Genomic DNA, 20,091 nt, shown 5'->3' on the forward strand with positions numbered 1-20,091 from the left:
TTGCAATATTGATGTTTCTTGCCGTTACTGTATGGGATGACTTTAAACCAATAACCTCCTTTCCAACTGGTCATCTTGTGTGAAGATTGTCTCATGTTTGCCTTGCTGATCCAGTTCTGCAATTCAAATATAATTAATATTAGACTCAAAAAGACCTTGTCTGAGAGAATGTTAGACTTTTGTTATCACAGTCGGAGTCTAGGTGTTGTCAAGTGTCAAGGACCGGCATAACTCAATTCTCAGGTTTAAGCATTGTCACAACTGGAAATGATTGCTTTGGTGTTCTTTTTTATATTCTTCATATTTTGTATCTAATGTTATTATTACTGAAATTTGTGCAATTGTTAGCACTATTGCTGTTCAAATAAAATTGCGAGATGCAACAGCCTCCAGGTGTCGTCTTGTTTTATACATATTTTGCCCTGTATGTGGTGGTCTTGACCCAGTGGTTGAGAATGGTAGTTGAGAAAGCTGCTGAGTGCAGTTACAAAGTGCAGTGTGTCACTAGTCAACACACATGCATACACAGTTCCACAAAAGAATGCTCGCACACATACTCGCTATGGTTGCTATGGTCAGTTTTTGTGTAGCTCTTGCCCAGGGTTATGGGAAGTGTAACACTATCATTTGTTCTATTGGTGCCAAGACTACTGATCCTGCTCTATTAGATTATTTCCCTGAAGCTTTATCTAGCACTGAGTGTAAGGGAAAGAGTTTCCAGGATTGCCCCGCCAAAAGACATGCCATAAATGCAATAAGTTGCAAGTCACACATACATACCGTTATTAACAATGCAAATAACTGGCCGAATGTGACGCCATCTGTAAATGTCTTTCCTCTCGACCTTCTCTCTGCTCACACACACTGTGTAATTTACAGTGCCTTTAGAAAGTATTCACACCCTGTCCCTTTCTCCATATTTTACTGTTTTATGGACTTTATTTATTAAAAAATATATATTTTAAGTGAAGCATGCAGTAGTCTAGTTATCATGTGAAATATTTTGCCATTTTGTTCAACATAGCAAATACGATGTATATAAATTGTTTTTCCTGATGAGAAACTAGTGGTATATTATAAAGTTAATGTGGTCTGTAGATTACGCAATTTAGAAAACATTGACATGACATTGTAATATTAGATGAGTAATGAGTTGATTACTGATGGAAAACTTTGTTGGAGAGTAATATATCTATATAGTCTGTTTGGTGATATATCATCTTAGCTCACATTTTAACTGCATACATAAAAGTTGTATCCAAACTATTAGTGTAACAGCATATGTTACACCAGTATAACAGTAAATATATGTATATTATATTTTTAATTAATAACATAATTTAACTTCTAGCAACAGCTCTGGTGGACATTCCTGCATCAGTATGCCAATTGCATGTTCCCTTAAAACTTGAGAAATTTGTAGCAATGTGTAATAGTGGCCTTTTATTGTCCATATCACAAGGTGCTCCAGTGTAATGATAATACTTTTTATTCAGCTACTTGAAAGGCCATGTCAGGTGGGTGGATTATATTAACTAATATTTCTAATGAAATTTGTTAGCTTGCTTTTTCACTGACTATCCATTTGGTGAAATGTATATTAGTACTGTATGTTAACTCACCAATGTTGATGAATCCTATTTCTTTTTTGTGTCAAAACACATGAAATCCCATCAAAAACCTCAAATAATGTAGCCAAGAACACTCCCAGTCCACCCCTCTTAGTCTCTCCACATCTCATGCCTGCACTTATCCGACTGATGATTTAAACTAATATTTGGGATGCTGTATGAGTGCTGATTGGGTGAGGAAATTAAATAGCTGAACTTTAAAATTATGTTAATTTCAGTTAATTGGTCTAACACGTAGGGTAGAGCGGGATAAGTTGTCACACTGCTCTTACCTCCAACACTAAAAGTGCTCTCTCAAAATATCAAATCGCTACTTTGTGTGACTACAAGTTCTATGTTCAACTTCCTGTTCACAAATGATCAAGATCCGAGGTGAGCAAAAGTTTCTTATTTTTCCCTTTCAAAAGTAAACATTTGCCACTTTACATTTTATGCAAGAAAACCTTGTAAGGTATGAATGTAGAAAACTATAATTTTGCACTGAGTAGAGGAGAGAATAATATGTATTTGATACTTTATCTGCAGTCCTATGTTGAGCTAAACTTGAGATTTAGCCAACATAAACTCACGTCTGTTTGGGGCAAGTTGTCTCAATGACCTTGGGGCAGGTTTTGACATGTGACAACTTGCTCCGGTATAAATAGACATCTAGAATATGATCAGAAAATATTGTAATACATTTTAGACAGCTCTGATAATATATTTAATGTTACTGTAAATTGATTATATATACATATAGTTTAAAGCAGCTGACATATCCCTGGACTAGCCAAGACAGGCTCTAGTGTGTATGTGTGTTTGTGTGTCTACTGACACACTACTTGCCTACTGTATGAGACAGTATATCCACACATACGGTGGTACACTAGTTCATAAAGTGTCATTAATTTAGTGTGGTGTTATGAATTGCATTATGGAAACAAGGATAGTAGACCGGGAGGAGGCCGTAATAAGCCTGTAATGAATATGCAATTGCAATGAGGAAATGTGTTCTGGAAGGAAAGAAGAAAGGAAGGAAGGAATGAAAAAAAGGGAAAGGAAAGATTGTAAGAAAGTATAAATGAATGTCAGTTGGTGTGCTGTCACTATCTGTCTAAGTTAAAGGCTGTGAGGCAGGTCAAGTTGCAGTTGCTATGGCAGCATTATTGTTTTGATTGACAGGCATGATTTGCCAGATTTACTAGGCATGATTTTTTTTCATTTTGAGTTCTTTAATGAAGTTGAATTTGGTTCAAATCAATATTCACAATGAATTAGTTGTGTTCTTATTTGTTGATAGTCAAGTGTGACAACCTACCCTACATATTGTGACAACTAACCCACTGAAGGGGCAAATTGTCACAAGTGCACACTCTATTTAACGGTCTACATCTCCATATTGAAATAAGATATGAGGAGATAATGAATACAAAATGTGCCCAAGACTTCCTTCTTTCATTTGGAATGATATTTATAGCATTGTGATGTATTGTGCCCTGTAAATGTTACACAGTGTGAAAAGTGTGACAACATACCCCGCTCTCCCCTACATAACGTTATTTTCTGGTCGAGACACCGGAAAAATGGGGTTCAGCTCAGCATACATGGAACGAATGAAAAATTATTTCGTTATTCACCTGGTAACGCCTGGTAACATAAAAACGTGAATGTTCTATAATTATCAAAAGTCTATAATGTGTTTAAAACTATTTTAGTTGTACTATAAGTTGATGCTGGACATAGCTTGTGGGTCATTACCTATAATGATGCACAACTGGCATTTACGATCAGCAATAGAATTAGTCTATGTATGCATGTGGATTTTTACTTTGCCAAAAACTTGAAGCAGCTAGGTATGAGTCACAGAATCAACCTGTATGATAAAAAAAATTCCCCTCAAGACCCATTTTGCAGTTAGAGAATAATTGTCTCTACATGGAAGAAGAATTAACAATGAGGTAGCCTACTACATTATGCCTAAGCATCATGTTGCGATGGACATTTCAAAGCACTAAAATCAACTGAATTTTAAATAACCTTTTCAATCATTGATTAGTTTAGCTAATATTACTCTTGTGATTGACCATGTTATTGTAACAGTCGTTTTTCACGTGGTTATTCATGTAGGCTACACATATGTAATGACAGCCATTTAAATATGGTAATGGTTTGTAGGTTGATGTACGCTAGGCCTATGTAATGTTTTATTGTAATCTGCTCAAATGCTTTGAAAACCTAATTAAAACCATAGCAAATATTTTAAAAGGATAGCCTAAATGTTAAGGGCATCATGACATCTGTACATTTTAGCCAGGGGATTTTGTAAGATATATTACGTTCAGTAAAATAACGTTAGAGTTTGGAATGGAGAAAAAAAAGTGAAAACAGTGTTTTGCACCAGCAACCTACCACATTCCAGACAGGTGCACTACCCACCTGCTCCAGTGAGGAACCTGTAATCAGTAAGGGCGAGTGGTGTTATCACAACATACATATGTTTGAAGTGATTGTCTTTGAAATCCTAACCCAAACCATAATCCTAACCTTAACCCCAGTGCTGTGATACCTAACCTTAACCCTAACCTGAACCCCGGAGCTGTGTGAACTAACCAAACCTTAATCTAACCTTTACCCCAGTGCTGTGATATCTAAACTTAACCCTAACCCCAGTGCTGTGATGCTTTACATTAACCGAACTTTAACGATAAAATGCTTTTAGAACATATTCTAGCGACCTTCGTGTTGCTGTTACTCATTCTACAACCACATATCTAGTGTGGGGCAGTGGGTAGGGTGACTGCTTTCCCAATCTAAATGTTGCTGGTTTGAAACACCGGTTAAACATTTTGTGAAAAATTTGTCTTTCTTAGCGTTTGTAAATATCATACGTTTGTAAGATATGTTACATTTTAATAATTTTGTAATGTATCATACGTTTTGGTGGTGCATTGTAATGTAACGATAACGTAATGTCACATATCATACGAAATTGGTGACATGAATTTACGTGAAATAGTCTACGTAGTGTCCTGAGACCAGGTTGCAGCAAACATGTTTGATGAATGATTTTAGATTCCGATAGCTCACTACATCTGTGAGATAATATTTTGCTAAGTAATATTATATATTGTTTAACTTTTACGAAATATTATAGAGAACTGAATCGGTACAGTCAGTCAATTAAGTGTAGGCTACTGAACGAATTTTAAGAACTTTGAAGCCTGATAGTAGCTATAGTAGCACAATTGCACGGAAGGCACAGGCCTACGTCGGTATTTTGAGAAGTCAGTCCTGTCATTTTTTTAGACGTGTGCACACACTGACACACACATCTGCGGGCTGGGACTATCCCCTTCAAGTCACCGCCCACTTTGCGCTCTTAACTGGAGGGACGGCTCACGCATCAGGTATTATGCATAATTTCATAATTACCCCTCTTAGATCAACGACTCACAGCCCTACTGCGAAAATTTGGTAGGCAAAAGATTTCGCTTCAAGTCTGCATTGCTTGAGGGGCAGCCAGCGCATTCGTTTTGAGCATCTGCTGGATGAAGATTACATAGAAGACATCGGCGGGAGTGTACTAAAAAGCGCATTGCGATGCTGGACCAACCATGGAGATTGAAAATACAACAAAACGAGTGTTGCAGTCGTAGCCTAATAATATTAAGGTAGAATGGTGTTGCTAGCGTGCAACTTCAGACACTGTCACAGTCCGCTACAAGGCCGACCTGCCTCCGCAACCTAACGATTTCAAACTAACGGTGCTGCCGACCCGGGGAGAGATACCGACGTTATAGGCTACGTGACTCAACCCCAAGCTGCCACTACACACACCTGCGGTGGACTTTGGGCCTCTAAAGCGGTACCCAGCTCGTGCATAATTCTGAGACTGTACAGGAGGCAACGAATCCACACCATAACTGCGGATAAAGGCTGTGCTCTCGTTTCATTTTTAGGGGTCTGTTTTCTTGCAACTCTGCGCAAAAGGTAAGCCGTGGGTAGGCTGCCGGATGCACCCATGGCAAATTAACGGTAATATCGTTAATTGTTTCCGAAAACGATGGTCACCAAAAATAACATACATCTGTTATTATATGCCAAACTGCAACATTGATAGGATAGGCTATAGGCCTGTAATGTTCGTGTTGTGCGTGTTTTCACTAATTAAACGACATGCATTGATTTAAAGACTGCGTGTTTTAAAAGAGATGGGCATTAAGAAATGACGTAGGGAATTCCCAAAGTAACCCAATGGAGAGCTATGATAGCATGCTATCCCTGTTCAGTCATGTGTGCAAGGAAATGCGCCTAGCCTCCACTGCACGAGATGTAGGAGATGAATTGAGGTAGCTGGAAGGCTACAATAGACTGGCTGTAGTAAAATGCGGCTTCTGTTCAATTCGCCAGTAGGCTATTACGCAATAGAATATTATGATAATTTTATTTTGGTGTGTTACCTATTGTAATTATTGTACTTTAAGGCCCAGTTTTTCAAGTGGTCAGATTTACAGATTTGATATTGTTTCCAGACTTACGTCACAGCAATATAATGAATAGAAAGGGAGTCCCCATTAAAAATAACAGTACGCCCCTTCTATTCATCGTATTTCTATGCTTTTAATATTTCCGATAACTGTCTCAAATCCAGACAGTTATTTTTACCATGGGCTTTGCAGCTTACTGTTGACATAATAGCATTAGGTATTTTATGCCTAGGACTCAGCTAAAGGTAGCAAATGTCTTTTGGTTCTTGTTTTATCCTGTTCATCTGAGACAAAAGTTTTGGTAAATGTAAATCAGAAACGTTGCAAACCATAGATTGTGCAGGCTCAGCATGTTTATTTACTTTTGAAGTGGCTGCTGCATTTATTAATTTTTTTACATCCTTTAGAGAGAATAATCTAGTGAAACTGAGAGAATCTCTTTCACTAAAGATCCTGAAGCTTCTGTACGTGTGTGGATCACATTATTTTCATGTATTCATTCTCTATATGCTCTTTAAGTAGAAGGCTAGATTCCCCGCTAACTTTTCTTACTTACCTGCTATTCCTCCCTCCCTTCACGTTTATCACACGTTGCTCTGATTTCTTCAACATGAAAATGTAGCCCACATCCCTACCTTATATTTCACAACATTAACATATTAAAAGGTAATGCCTATGGTCTTAGGAGATTGGTAGGCTGTTCAAAGTAGTGTTTTTTAACTCAGGCAATGATATAACAAATAGCAGTTGGTTTTTCCGCAGAGCAAAATGCCCTCTGTCAAAGTCTGACTGGCAGTGGTGTGGGTGCATGGACTAGCCTACCCTGTACAAAGTCTATAGAATCATGAGCAGAAAGTGACCTCCACATGTGCGAAAGCTTCAGGGTCTTTGGTGAACATGCTACTTTGTTTAGGCCAGGACAAATCCGCACCCCCCATCCTTGGTTCTAGCAAATCTGGTGGATGTGGAACCAGATCAGCCTAGTTGGTCGACGTGATTCTGCTCAGTTATCCTACCCGTGATATATGATCTTGAATATGGGTCTGAACAATAATGAAATAAACATATTTAACGGTAGTCCTATTGTCTTCCCAGTCCTGTTGTAAGTAGAATGCATTTATAAAACGGTTAATAAACATGGAATGACATCTCTTAAGTTATGGTAAGGTGAGAACAGGTGAGATAGAGTTGTCTGTCTCTGTATTGTCTCTAACACACATTTGAATGAACATCTAAGCTAAAGATGAATGTGCTGACTACATACAAGTCTTCACTTGACTTGTGTTTATAAAAATGCTTGAGTTATATAGTTGAACTGATTGAAGAAAGTGAGTCTGAATGAAGCCACTTTTATGTCACTTGCTCACACTGCAGGTCAGTGTGGGAAACCTTCCAGCGTGTGACACATTCCAGGCACGTATTCCCATGGGGAAGCAGCAAGCAAAGGGGCCATTACGGTAGCTCCAGCATATTGCTGGAAATACTCTGGCAAGATCTACTGTTACTAGGGCCCGCATGCTGTGTGCGAACTGCAGTTGGTCTTAAGAAGTCTCTGTACATTGACAAAAGCTTACATATTTCAAACCAATGTATTAACTGCATTGATCCATGAACTGCAGTGGCATAATCACAGTTCATGGACAACACATTGTGTAGCTGTGTGTGTGCAGACTGCGCACATTCAGCATGTATTTTTGTGTGTGGCTCTGGAGGCGCAGCACGTCATGGATGCATTGCCGTCAGTGTGTGGGTAGGAGTACAGCCAGTGTGCTGGGCTGGCTAGATTTCAGTCTTCACTGCAAGTGTCTGTGAGGCACAATAAGATCCCAGTTACACTGTTGGTGCCAGCTCCCCAAGGTGCCCGTTCTGTCAAGTGGGAAAGTGCTGCAGTCACCTCCACAGGAGAACAGAGGGGTCCCTATGCTGACATCAATAGTATATATATATAAATGCATAGTTACACACATTTCAAATACTGTACGTTGAGGCCACAAATGAAATGTACAGATAAAAAATTACTTTACATTTTTACAGATAACACAGCAAGAAAGTTACCCATGATCTCTAACACAAAGCAGCATCTTGTTGTTTGCTTCTATTTTGACGTATGTAGGCTTGCCATTAGAAGGCCAGTCTGTCAGCCTGTGAACATGCCCTAGATTGCTGAATATCAGCCCAATACTTTGAACTGATAACCAAGACTGTTGACGTGCAACATGAGTGGCTGATACTTAAGCAGCTTTGCAGCGAAGAATGTAAAAGATGGTTTAGTATAAAGATTGGGAGAAAGTGCTTCTCAGATGGAAATCCCAGATCACACTTTTAGGCAATATCATGGTGACGTTAAATTAGCTAAGCCCATGCGCAATATGTCATCATCAGGCGAAACCGTCGTGTTTTGCCAAATTGCACATACATAATGCAAGCCATCAACTGATAGGCACCTCGTCAATATAATGTTTTTAATGACAAAAATAAAATGTGTCAGGTGGTCACTTTCAGCGACCTGAAAGACATTAGGTCAAATCTAGGTTTTGCATTTCAGTTTCTGAGGAAATTAACAAATAAGGAAAAAAAAATCACTACTCCTGTTAACTTGTGAAAGCCCTGAACTGCAGGTCAGCTCAGTCGAATCTGCTTTGCAAGTTTTCTTGCAATTTTGTGCCTCTGGGTTTAAAAGCAGTCAAATCTGAAGCACCTCCCTGTGGCATCACAACAACAACAACAACAACAACAACATTAGATGTATGGAGAACAAGGTGTCCCTAAGTTGACATCAGCACACACACACACACCCACACACAGAGAGACGCACACAACAAGAAATGAGCCCCTTCACTGACATCACTGCAGGAGCACATTGTTCACTAGCTCATATGCTAAATCACATATTTATGTACATACATACTACACTAGTACTCGTTTGCACTCTAACTTTTCCATTACGGTATTTGATAACCAAGACCTGTATTGCTGTGTCAGTTCTAAAATCAAAATCAATAGTCAGCAAACACTTTCTAGCATACTACTGCCTGTGTGCACACACATTAGCAGAGCCTTGGGAATGAAATAATGGGAGTGCAATATTGTGTGTGTTGCAGAGTAACGCTGTACACAGTACCTTGCGTTGTAAAGATTCAGCAATTCTTAGAAAGAGATGTAGGGAAAGTATGTGCACTCTTGCCTAGTGACACTTATCCTCCCTGACTTTTTCAGCCTTTGAGAGGCCCGAATGTCATCTGGCAATCCTGCTTTGCAAGGAGCCTGTAAGACGAACAGCTGTCACTTGATATTCACAAGGTTAAGCACCCTCTGCTCTGGACACAGGACTGTAGAGAGGAGAGAATCACCTTTCCTGGCATCTAGATTTCTAGTAACGTTGGTGGAATGTGGGTCAGTCAAATCTGTGCTATTTTTATTGGATTGTTTATTTTATACGTCCTCTCAGAAATATTACTGTTGTAAACCCTCTTCCAAAGGTTTGTGGCTAGAGCTTAAACTATTGGGGTCTGTCAGCCTACCTTCCATAACACATTTTCATTCTCTACACTGGTGTCAGTAATGAGATGGCACACTGTCTGGTCATGTCTAGAAGTGATCCCTGGATTGAAGCTCAAGAGATTAGTAAGGTGTTGGGACATTACAAATACCCCACGGAAGATATATATTGCATTGCTAAAATATTCAAACCCCAGACCAATTCTCTTTTAATGTTGGGACATATCTATAAGAAAAAATGAAATATGTTGCTTGCACAAGTATTCAACACCTGTACTGTAAAGTTTCCACTGATTAAAAAAAATGGCCTAACAAGGACACAGTCACCTTAAAATGAAACATTAAAGTTGCTGTCACATTATCTTAGAAACCTCACTGTTGAAGGATCATCGGTCAGGCTGCGAACCTAAGACCAAAGAAGAAGAAAGAAAGAAGCCATCACTTGCAAAGTACCATCTGAGAACATGACTGATCCAGCTGTGATATGGAAAAGCGTTTTGTGATCAGAGGAGACCGAAATGAGCTTTTTGACCAAAACTCAATATGCACAATCCCTAAATTGAGGTATGGCAGTGGCAGCATCATGTGGTGGGGTTGCTTCTCATCATTAGGGACTGTGGATTTTGTTCAAATTGAAGGAAGAATGGATGGAGTGACATACAGGGAAATACTTCAGCATAACTTGCTTTAACCTGCTAAAAAACTGAAGGTTGAGAGTAAATTCATGCTTCAGCAGGACAGTGATCCAAAGCGTAAGAACAAAAGAGTAAATGTCCTACCGTGGCCCAGTCAAAGTACTGATCTCAATCTCATTGAGAATCTGTGGTATGATTTGAAAATTGAGGCCCACATACGTCCTCCATCCAACTTCAACAACCTGGAGCAAATGGGCCAAAATCACTCCTACACAGCGCACTGGAAAATTATTATCAAAAGACCTAAAGCTGTTATTGCAGTAAAAGTTGGCTCTACCAAAAATGTATGTGTAGGTGTTGAATATGTAGCAAAGTGATTTATTTCAGGGGGGGTTTCTTACAATTATTGTTTAACCCAAAAATATATTTCACCTTACAATAATTGATTTTGAGAGTCACTGTTTTAATCAAACAGATCTAAATTTCAATGCAATATTTGTAATTCAGTAAAATCAAGATAATTGGTATGGGTAGATTTATTTATCATTATTTAAAACACAAAATGTAAATATAAATAGCACACAAAAAACACAACCACACAAATAACTACAAAAAGTTTGTCAGACATTTATATTCTAGGCACTGAAGTATTCAAATTAAGTTCTGAATAGCTTTCCATGAGCATGGAGCATAGTGCTAAAAAGCGGTTATACCCAATTCCAAATATGCCAGTGGTATCTCCAGGACTAGCCAGTCTTGACAGCGTGTTTGATAACTGCTGTTTACTTTAATGTAATTCTCAAGTATAAGATAGTCTGGGCGTTTTTGACCAATGTCTGGCTCTTTGAGAGGTCAGATAAAGGCAAATTACTTTGTCTGGATTCAGTACTAATTATTTTGCAAAGTATTTAATTTACTAACCCAAGCTGTTTGCTATCAATTAGTAGTACAATGTTCCTTTTTCTCTTCTGTTTAGAACAATAATATTTTTCTACAAGCAATGAAAGTGATTCATTCAGTCATTTCCCACTGGGCACTGAGGTCAGTTTAAGATCTACTATTGAATTTCAAACTGATAAAAACACATTTTAGAAGAATGGCACTGGATTAGTAGGTTTAATGTTGGCTAAAAATAGAAGACAAAAATAGCCCAGATTTTGATTACTTGAATCAGTTTACACAAATAAAAGGTAAAATATTTGTTTTTGTTCCACTGACCTGGCCTGACCTATCAAACCAGTATTTTTGTTCAGTGAATTAGTTCTCTGTTATTACCCAGTAGGAAGATTCAAAGGCATTATCATATGCCTGGTACACAACAAAATAAAAATAGAGCATTGTAATTATTTATAGACTTAACAATACACAGAATCTTAAGGCATCAGATGGATTCTATGCCCATCTTTACATGTTACATTTTATAAATTCAGCAGATGCTCTCACCAGCATTTAACTCAATCAGTAGGTCCCATACATGCACCACAAATGAACTCCAATCAATCACAGATCTCACTAGATGAAAGAAAGCAGTAAAATAAAAGCTTAGCTTTTACTTATCCAGTCATTTTAGATCAGGAATTATAGGGAAGTTAAGAAGGAAAAATGCAATTTCAGGTCAACACTTTGAACAGTGTTTGGAGACAGTGAACATAATCCTTATCCCAGCTCAGTGAGATATACATAATCCAGACCTCTCCATCACTGAATACAATGACATACGGACATGGAAAGAACTTGTTACATAACTGCTGTACAAGTATTCAGACCTTTCTCTCACTGCTCACGCCTCCACTTAAAATAATTCCCCCAACATCCGCGTGGGTGCGTGTGTGGGTGTGTGTTTCGTGAGTGTTTGCGTGTAGGTTTATAATTTTTTTTACCTGCATGCAAGTGTGTGTGTGTGTGTGTGTGTGTGTGTATAGAGGGACATTCATGCAGTGATTCTTTCTCCAGTTTCAGCATCATTCCAGAAACAAGATCAATCATCACACAGACACAAACGCTCACGGGACACAACATGCATTTTCTCTTGTACTACCACACTGAGCAACATCAGTCACAGCAGGATGAAATATCATTATTCAACAGAAAATCTATTAATCAAAACTTATACAGAAGTTAAGACTGGGAGACAACCCAACACTGAAGCAAAGACATAAGTAAAACAGGCCATCTCTGAAAAAGCCCATTTGACGGTGACAAAAAACTGACAGAGGTGGCAAATAGAGATGGCCAAACAAGGCTTCATTAGCGTTATTCCAGCAGCAGGATATTATGCTGGCAGCACTCAGATTTTCTATATCACAATAAAAGCCATCATTGAAATTTATAAGGAAATATATTTAACAATCTAGTCTGTAAAAATTGTAGGACAAGAACAGTATTGTATCAGACATTCAACATAAAATGTACAGACTAGATTGTTAACTCTATTGCCTTAGATATTTCAGTGATGGCTTTTATTCTGAAAATAAAATCTAAGTAGCGCTGCTGCCATAATATCCTGCTGCTAGAAGAACAGTAATGAAGCCTTGTATGGCCATCACAAGGGGCAACAGATTTGGGAAAACTATATTAGGCAAAATTATAAATAAACTCTACATTCCATTTCACAGTTTGGAGCACTTTTTGGTTTGATGTTTCATCAAACTTTTCAACATTTCTTAATTTCAATACATTTTAACCGATTAGAGAACATACATGTGATCTTTATTCCAATGTATCTAGTTTCCCTTTTGCTTGTATTAAGAACTGTGCTTTAACACAGTCTGACTGTGATGAAACAGGGGCTGGTAGCTCTTAGTGATGTGCTCTGGAGTGTGGGTGAATAGAGAGGGGATGCAGAAGATTTAAAAAAAAATATATATTTCTTTCAACAGAACTAGGATAACTCAAAGTATAGCACAAATCATTGGCTTAAGTCTCCAAAAAACTCAACAGTTAAAAAATATCCAACATCATGTCACCTTCTTAACAAAACACACCTGTCTAACATGCTCTAATTAGCCTATTTATGGCAGGTGTGCCAGTTCACACAGTTCCCTCCTGTCTGCATCTGGAGGTTGTAGTCTTTTTTACTGAAATCATCTTGACTTGTAGTCCCTCATGAGGTTTGGAGGTTAGGACTGTTGTAAATAAATTGGAAAGATATTATTCATAATCGCAATGGATAGCATCAAACACTGACTTTCTCTGTGTGAGGTGACAAAACATTACTTTCAGAAGCTAGGCAGGTCTGGAGGGCAGTTCATGTAATTATTCTAGCTCACTAAAAGACATCACACATGCACTTTCATGGACCTACATTTGTAAACAAGCTGGCATATACTCAACTAACAAATAAATAAAAGTTCAGGGAAGACAGAGAGTACATTTTTGGAGGGAAATGCAGTACGTTGCAATACAGACCAGATAGTCCTGAGGTATTGTGAAAGGGCTAATGTCCTCATATGGTAAAATTTGTTTTATAGGACACTTTTTAATTAAGAAATTATCAGAAATTATTTGTACAGAGACTCAACTCAAACTCAAAAGAGAAATCAACAACAAGAGAGAATGCAGAGGTGGCTAGAATAAAAAAATATCATACGGCACGTATGGATGTGTCATCCTGAAGGAGCTGGACTACTTGTGCAACCTGAATGGGCTGCAGGTTCAGCCTCATGCTACCAATAGTGACAAGAACATTAGAAAAACGCAAAACTAAAGAATAATCTGTCAGAAAGGATAAGGATTGTCTGTGGCCACCACTTGCAAAACCATTCCCTTTTTGGGGGTTGTCTTGCAGTTGCTGCTCCAGTGCACCTGTTGTCACTTTAATTTGCAGCAAAATATTGCTTATGCTTCCTCACTGTACATATTAATATCCCTGAAGTTTAATTGACTTGGTGTTGTACTGTGAGGATTACGTGTTCCCTTAATTCTTTTGGGCAGTGTACTCACTGTAATTACTTACCTTTAAATGTAATGTTCCCCAAGACTGATCATCAGCAATCAATCACATCATAGGTAGACAATAAAGTAATCACATCATTAAACAGTATTGTTATCAAAACAATACAAGACTGAATAATCAGTGTTTCTTGGTCTTAAAACGTAACATACTATGGCTTCAGTCAATAATAATAAACCCATACCATTTTGCATCAAGCCTATTGACCATCAACCCACATGCTAATTTTACAAATTGAAGACTTGAAATTGTGTGTATTAATTTAAACTGAAATTTGCTAATCTGATGTTAAATAATTCAAATAGAGTTTTATTCTGCTAGAACCAGAGTAGACAATTTTCCTCAGACTTCACATTTATTGTTGCAGACCTTGACTTGATGCTGCTGTCTATGCTTTATTTTTAATACAGAAGCAGACTGTAGACCTTGCTCCTAACAGTACTTGTTTTCTTTCAGATTCATGCAAGGTTGAGCTAGTGTGACTGCAGTGCCATCTGTTTACCCTTTTCTCCATCATCTCCAAAGAAGGCTCGTTGACTTGCTCATTGACTGTTTGAAAAGGTAAACTTTTAAACCTGAGACTGACATTCATCACATAAAATGTATATGGTATTTATCACAATTGCTTGGGGTTCTCCAGTTTTGTGTTGTCACTGTGACAGAACATTAATTTCAACATTTAAGTATGTAATAGTTTTTTCACAAAGCTATTCAATCAAATCGCATTAGTGGGTGGAGAGCAATGTAAGCATATGACACTGCACTTGCACTAGTTTGAGCCTGCTCTACCTGTGTGAGAGAGTTGAGTGCATAGAAAGACATATTTGTCATTATTCCACATTTCTTTCAGAATAAATTTTCACCATAGAGATATTTAGAGGTCATAACTTGGAGAAAAAGTATGTCAACATGGACACAGCCATGGAATGACCATTTTAATGTAGTCGTATGGTTGAAATGGCTGAAATCCATTAAATAAATTAACTACTTAACATAGAGATGGCCTCAATAATGCTCCACATGCTCGAAACAACCGTATAATGGCACAGAAACTCATACAAGAACTCCTAGTACACCTTTATAATTTGTACATACAAAACAAGAGATCAAGACATGTGAAATATACATTGGCTAGTCAGAGATCCACTCAATTTCCGGAAAAACTTCAGCCCTCAGTGTGCAATGGTCTGCCAACACCAGAACAGCTTAGTCGGTTAGAATAGTGCTGAACAGCCAATGAGACACAAACCCAGCATGGATCCGTCCAAATCACAAATGACTGGCGCTAGCACTAGCTCAAATTATACCCTAGCCTCCATAAAGCCTTGGCTGTAGCTCAGCACATCTAAAATAAGCTCCTGTTGGATAAGAAAGTCTCACGTCCCTCTTTTTCATACTAAACAGCTCTGGTTCAGAATCAGACAGCTAATCAGAGAGTCCTCCCCCTGATATCCCCCTGAGGGCCTTTACTGATTTAAGAGCATCCAAAGAGGAGGCTGCTGCAGTCTTTCTGTGTTGGGTTTCCACTGTCTCTTTTCTTGGGCAGTCAATCTGACAGACTCCTCAGTCCAGAGAGGGAGAAAGGAAATGAGTCATAGTGAGGGGGTTGTGGGGTGTTTAAGAGAGAAAGGGATAGAAAGGTGAGGGAAAGAGAGCCTTACTGAAAATGGCTGGTGCTAGCATTAGCTCAAAACAGTACATCTGGACATTGCCATTGTTATGGAAAAGTGCTTCTATTGCAGTACATCCTGTTTCTTGTTTTATTTCCTATTGCATGATTGTAATCTCGTGGGAAAACGATCAGCACTTTAGCTTTAACCCAGCTATTCTGATGTCATTCCCTCATTCATTTGAAAGGTTGATTAGAATGGAGAGAATCACTCAGTATGTAAATTGGAATCACTTGGGCTTAGCTGAAATATATTAGCAATACATTGGTGACTGGGTCTTTGACAGCAATTCAGTCTTGTGGCAACAAACGCTTATTCAGGGGTCTCTTCCACTGCTTTAGTGATGTTTTTGCTTCTTGTCTCTTCATCTGCCTGCTTCTGTCCCTCATTCTTATTTCTATTTTCCCGAACCCCAGGTCTTGATCTTTGCTTGTTTGACGGCGTGGATTTGGAGTACCGGACTAGACAATGCCGGCTGTGTCTTCCACTCTTCCTTGCTCTCGGACAGCTCACTGTTCTCATGGCATGGTTCTACTTCCACAACAGCCATAGAGGGAACTGTCTGATCTTTAGGTACAAGACATCATAGCGATTGGATGGAAGGAAAAGATCTGCAGCTTCTACCAGAAACCCTACTGACACTTCCATCAAAAGCTTAAGCTGTACCAAGTTAAAGTATTAACAACTTTGAAGCTTAACCCAAGCACTAAGACCAAGGATTTCTGGTCTGAGATTTCTCTTGCAATCACCCATAAGCACACTATTTGTATTTCTTGCTTTGCTGCCATGCGTCCCTCACTTGCTACAGCGGTCCTTCCCAGGACCCGTAACCAACCCCACACAGCCCACTCGCACCCCACACATGGACTGTCTGCACACGTGGGGCGGGAGCACCTGTCAGCGCCACGGAGGCGAAGCCCGCACCTTCGTCACACGCTCAGCCCGGAGAACCTGCGAAGCCTGGCCGAGCGTGGCGGTGCCCCCGGTGACACAGCATCTGTGGTGAGCAGCCCCATGGGCCTCCCGAGGGCCAACAGTGACACCGACCTGGTGACATCACAGAGCCGCTCATCTCTGACGGCGTCCACGCTGGAGTTCACCCTGGGAAGGGGACAGAACCTGGTTATCTCCTGGGACATCAAGGAGGAGGTAGACGCAACTGACTGGATCGGCCTCTACCACATAGGTAAGACAATCAGCATGTTCATTTCACTATAGTGCAGTTGAAAGTAGAAATGTGTCTTCCCCCAGGGATAAACCTTTGTGGGGCAAATTTATTTTTTGACATAGATGGGGGTTGAACACTGTATTTAGGAGGATAACTGACCGAAATGCAGCTCCAAACAACTACTTAAACAAGAACCATGGTAGTAGCTCCTAATATAACATTGGTATGTTATTAGAATTTCACCCTAAACAATTGCTACTCTTTCTGGGCTCCAAAAAGTGAAATTAAACACTACATTCTGAAATATATATATATATATATATATATATATATATACTGTAAATATACATAATAGTAAAATCACACAATGATTACAAAAAAATACAATATCAAATAGTGTTTGGGCATCTCTTCACAGTCTGTGACGTATTATTAGGTTTGGTTTTATTAATTTTTTTAAATCAGGTTGTATTGCTGGCCAGAGATACCAGGGCTGGCAAAGAGTTCAGGAGTTCAGTAGCCATGTCTCTACTTATTACTGTCAAACTCCCAACCCCGGTTCTAGACTTGTTTGAGAGAAACAGTTTGGTACCTTCAACAAATCAACACCTACAGAGATCAACGGTGATGCAGTCAATTTGTCTGATATTGTAAGCCAGGAGAGATTGACCAGCATGATGTTGGCATTCTCCCTCTGTGTATATCTGAGGGCTGTACATACTACTCTATTTAGTGCCAATTGCAGTTTGCCCGTGTCCTTCCTTGCAGTACTTTACCATATAACTGGGCAGGAGTCCAGGTGTGATTAAACTAGGGTCTTTAGGATCTCTACATTATTCATTGCATTATCTAAACAGGTTGAGGGTTGAATGAGTGACTTGTCACAAAAACAATGCTTCTCATTTTATCTGTTATTTAGAACCAACATCCCCCAGGAATGTTATGCTTTATTAGACTGGTGAATGGTGAAAAGTAGAGAGTGTTTTTGCTGAAACAGAGGGAGGTTGGATTCAAACTCACTTTGCAACAACATGCATCACAGACAGCAGCTTTGAGCAGTTAGGTGTCCTAATTACTCATTCTAAAACGGACTAGGTATGTATTTTTACAGTTTTAGCTGAAGTGTATAATATTGTTCCATCATCGCGCATAGACACACATACTTTTTTCAAAGTCAGTGGAAAGTCATTTGTAAAAACAGAAAACAGTAAAGGCCAAGCCAGCTGCCCTTTGGTACACCAAACTCAACTGTGTTCCCATTTGAGAGGCTTCCATTAATGAAAACCCTCTGTTTTCTATTAAATAGATAAGTCTCAATTCAAGAGAGCAGAGGGCTTCAAGGCAATTTATTCCAGCCAGTCATCAATCACCTGAGGTTGCACTAGGCACATTAGAAGCCCTTTTCCTATAAGCATGCTGATAATCTCTTGGTAATAAACTTTTTGGGAAATAGGATTGTACATGGTTAAACAATTATTTTCATACATGTTCTTTGGATCATTAAAAGGCTAATAGGTCAGCAGTTTGAACGTCAAAATTGGACTGCTAATGCTAACTCATTGATCTGATTCAAGCCAGTTAAGATATGTAGACAGTTGATAATTGCAAGTCTCTGCAGTAGGAGACTCCAGAGTCAATACTGAAACTGGAGCTGTTCTAAAGTAGGGAAGCCAGTAGAGTCAACAGAAATTCTTCAGACTTGGTGTACTATATAACACTCACGCATTATATATTTTGGGAGGCAGGTAGCCTAAGAGCTATAGCATCTGAGCAGTAACCAAAAAGGCACCTGACCAGTGTTAGAAATCAGCCGTTTCGTATAGTGGTTGAAATAATGATTGTGTACCCGGTCGTCAAGGGAGAGAGTAATTCAATGATTTATTGCAGCATTTGATAGTCTATTGTTCATGATGTTACAGACTCGATACTCAGTCTTACAAACTCGTTGTCATCTCACTCAATCTTATCTCAAAGAACTTCCGTTTGTCCTCAACTTTATAGACAGGGCAGGACAGAATTACTGTAAGCCCATTGGCTAATTACTGTCGCGCTTTGAATGAACGTAACTTCCTGTGTACAGATAAAGAGATGTTCTTTTGTTATTTTAACATAAACAAGCATACATTCATAGCTCTCCTTGAGGCACCCCATCCATTCATTGTGTATTGGAAATTCCACCACTAGTACATTTAGTTTGGCTAATAAATACATCAAGTTGAATCAGGTGTGCCGGTGATTGAATTCAATAAGACTTTTTCACAATGTTGTGTATATACTTTACTTCATACCTGGACTACCCTAGCTGGTCTCCAAAATAGTAGCCCTACTCAGAGTCAGGATTTGTGATGGTAAACAATTACACTTAAATTTGACTGGATCGGCCTCTAAGGCACAGGTGTCAAACCGGTTCCACAAAGGGCCGAGTGTCTGCAGGTTTTTGGTTTTTCCTATAAATTGGTTCCTAGTTCATACCTACACAACCAGGTGAGGGTAGAAACTAACCAATCAGTGACCTAATTAACCAATCAAGTACAAGGAGAGAGCAAAAACATGCAGACACTCGGCCCTCCGTGGAACCGGTTTGACACCTCTGCTCTAAGGGCACTCTACCTTGGTCTAAACCAGAGGTCTCAAACCGGTTCCACGGAGGGCCGAGTAAAGGAAAACCCAAAAACCCTGCAGACACATGGCCCTCCGTGGAACCGGTTTGAGACCTTTGGTCTAAAGATTAAATCCCAGTGCCCCAAGGCTGTGAATGGGATATTGACCTGCAGGGGGTGCAGTCTTTAGGATGGGACATTAACTCCCTGTGGTCACAAAAATTATCAAGGCACTTATCGTGAGGGTAGGGTTGCTAATCTGTTTGTCCTGGCTAAATTCCCATCCTGTCACTATTCCCATCACGGCCACTTCATCATCCCCCTCATTCCTTACTGACATACTTCCCTTCTTATCTGACCAAATCAGATCTATTGGAGTATGCATATTCAATAATGCCAAAAAAAACCAATATTAACTATCAAACTAGAAACAGATGAGCAACCGCATTAAGGTTGTTTAAGACCCCTCTC

The 20,091-nt window shown here is 39.1% G+C and overlaps 1 protein-coding gene across 4 annotated transcripts in view; it reads left to right on the forward strand.

The window, feature by feature from the left end:
* Window positions 1-4,948: 4,948 nt before the first annotated feature.
* The window catches only part of hecw2a (HECT, C2 and WW domain containing E3 ubiquitin protein ligase 2a), a 67,681-nt gene continuing 52,538 nt past the window's right edge, over window positions 4,949-20,091 (forward strand). For 2 of the 4 annotated variants that reach the window (XM_029113638.2, XM_029113637.2), the window contains exons 1-3: window positions 4,949-5,600; window positions 14,639-14,743; window positions 16,269-17,038. In XM_029113638.2, the coding sequence (XP_028969471.1) occupies window positions 16,639-17,038 (400 nt within the window). In that variant the 5' untranslated portion in view covers window positions 4,949-5,600; window positions 14,639-14,743; window positions 16,269-16,638. The remainder of the gene's footprint in view (window positions 5,601-14,638; window positions 14,744-16,268; window positions 17,039-20,091) is intronic. The other 2 variants (XM_029113634.2, XM_029113636.2) reach the window with 2 other exon arrangements.

The sequence above is a fragment of the Esox lucius genome, chromosome 16 (assembly GCF_011004845.1).
Source record: "Esox lucius isolate fEsoLuc1 chromosome 16, fEsoLuc1.pri, whole genome shotgun sequence".
Classification (NCBI taxonomy): Eukaryota; Metazoa; Chordata; class Actinopteri; order Esociformes; family Esocidae; genus Esox; species Esox lucius.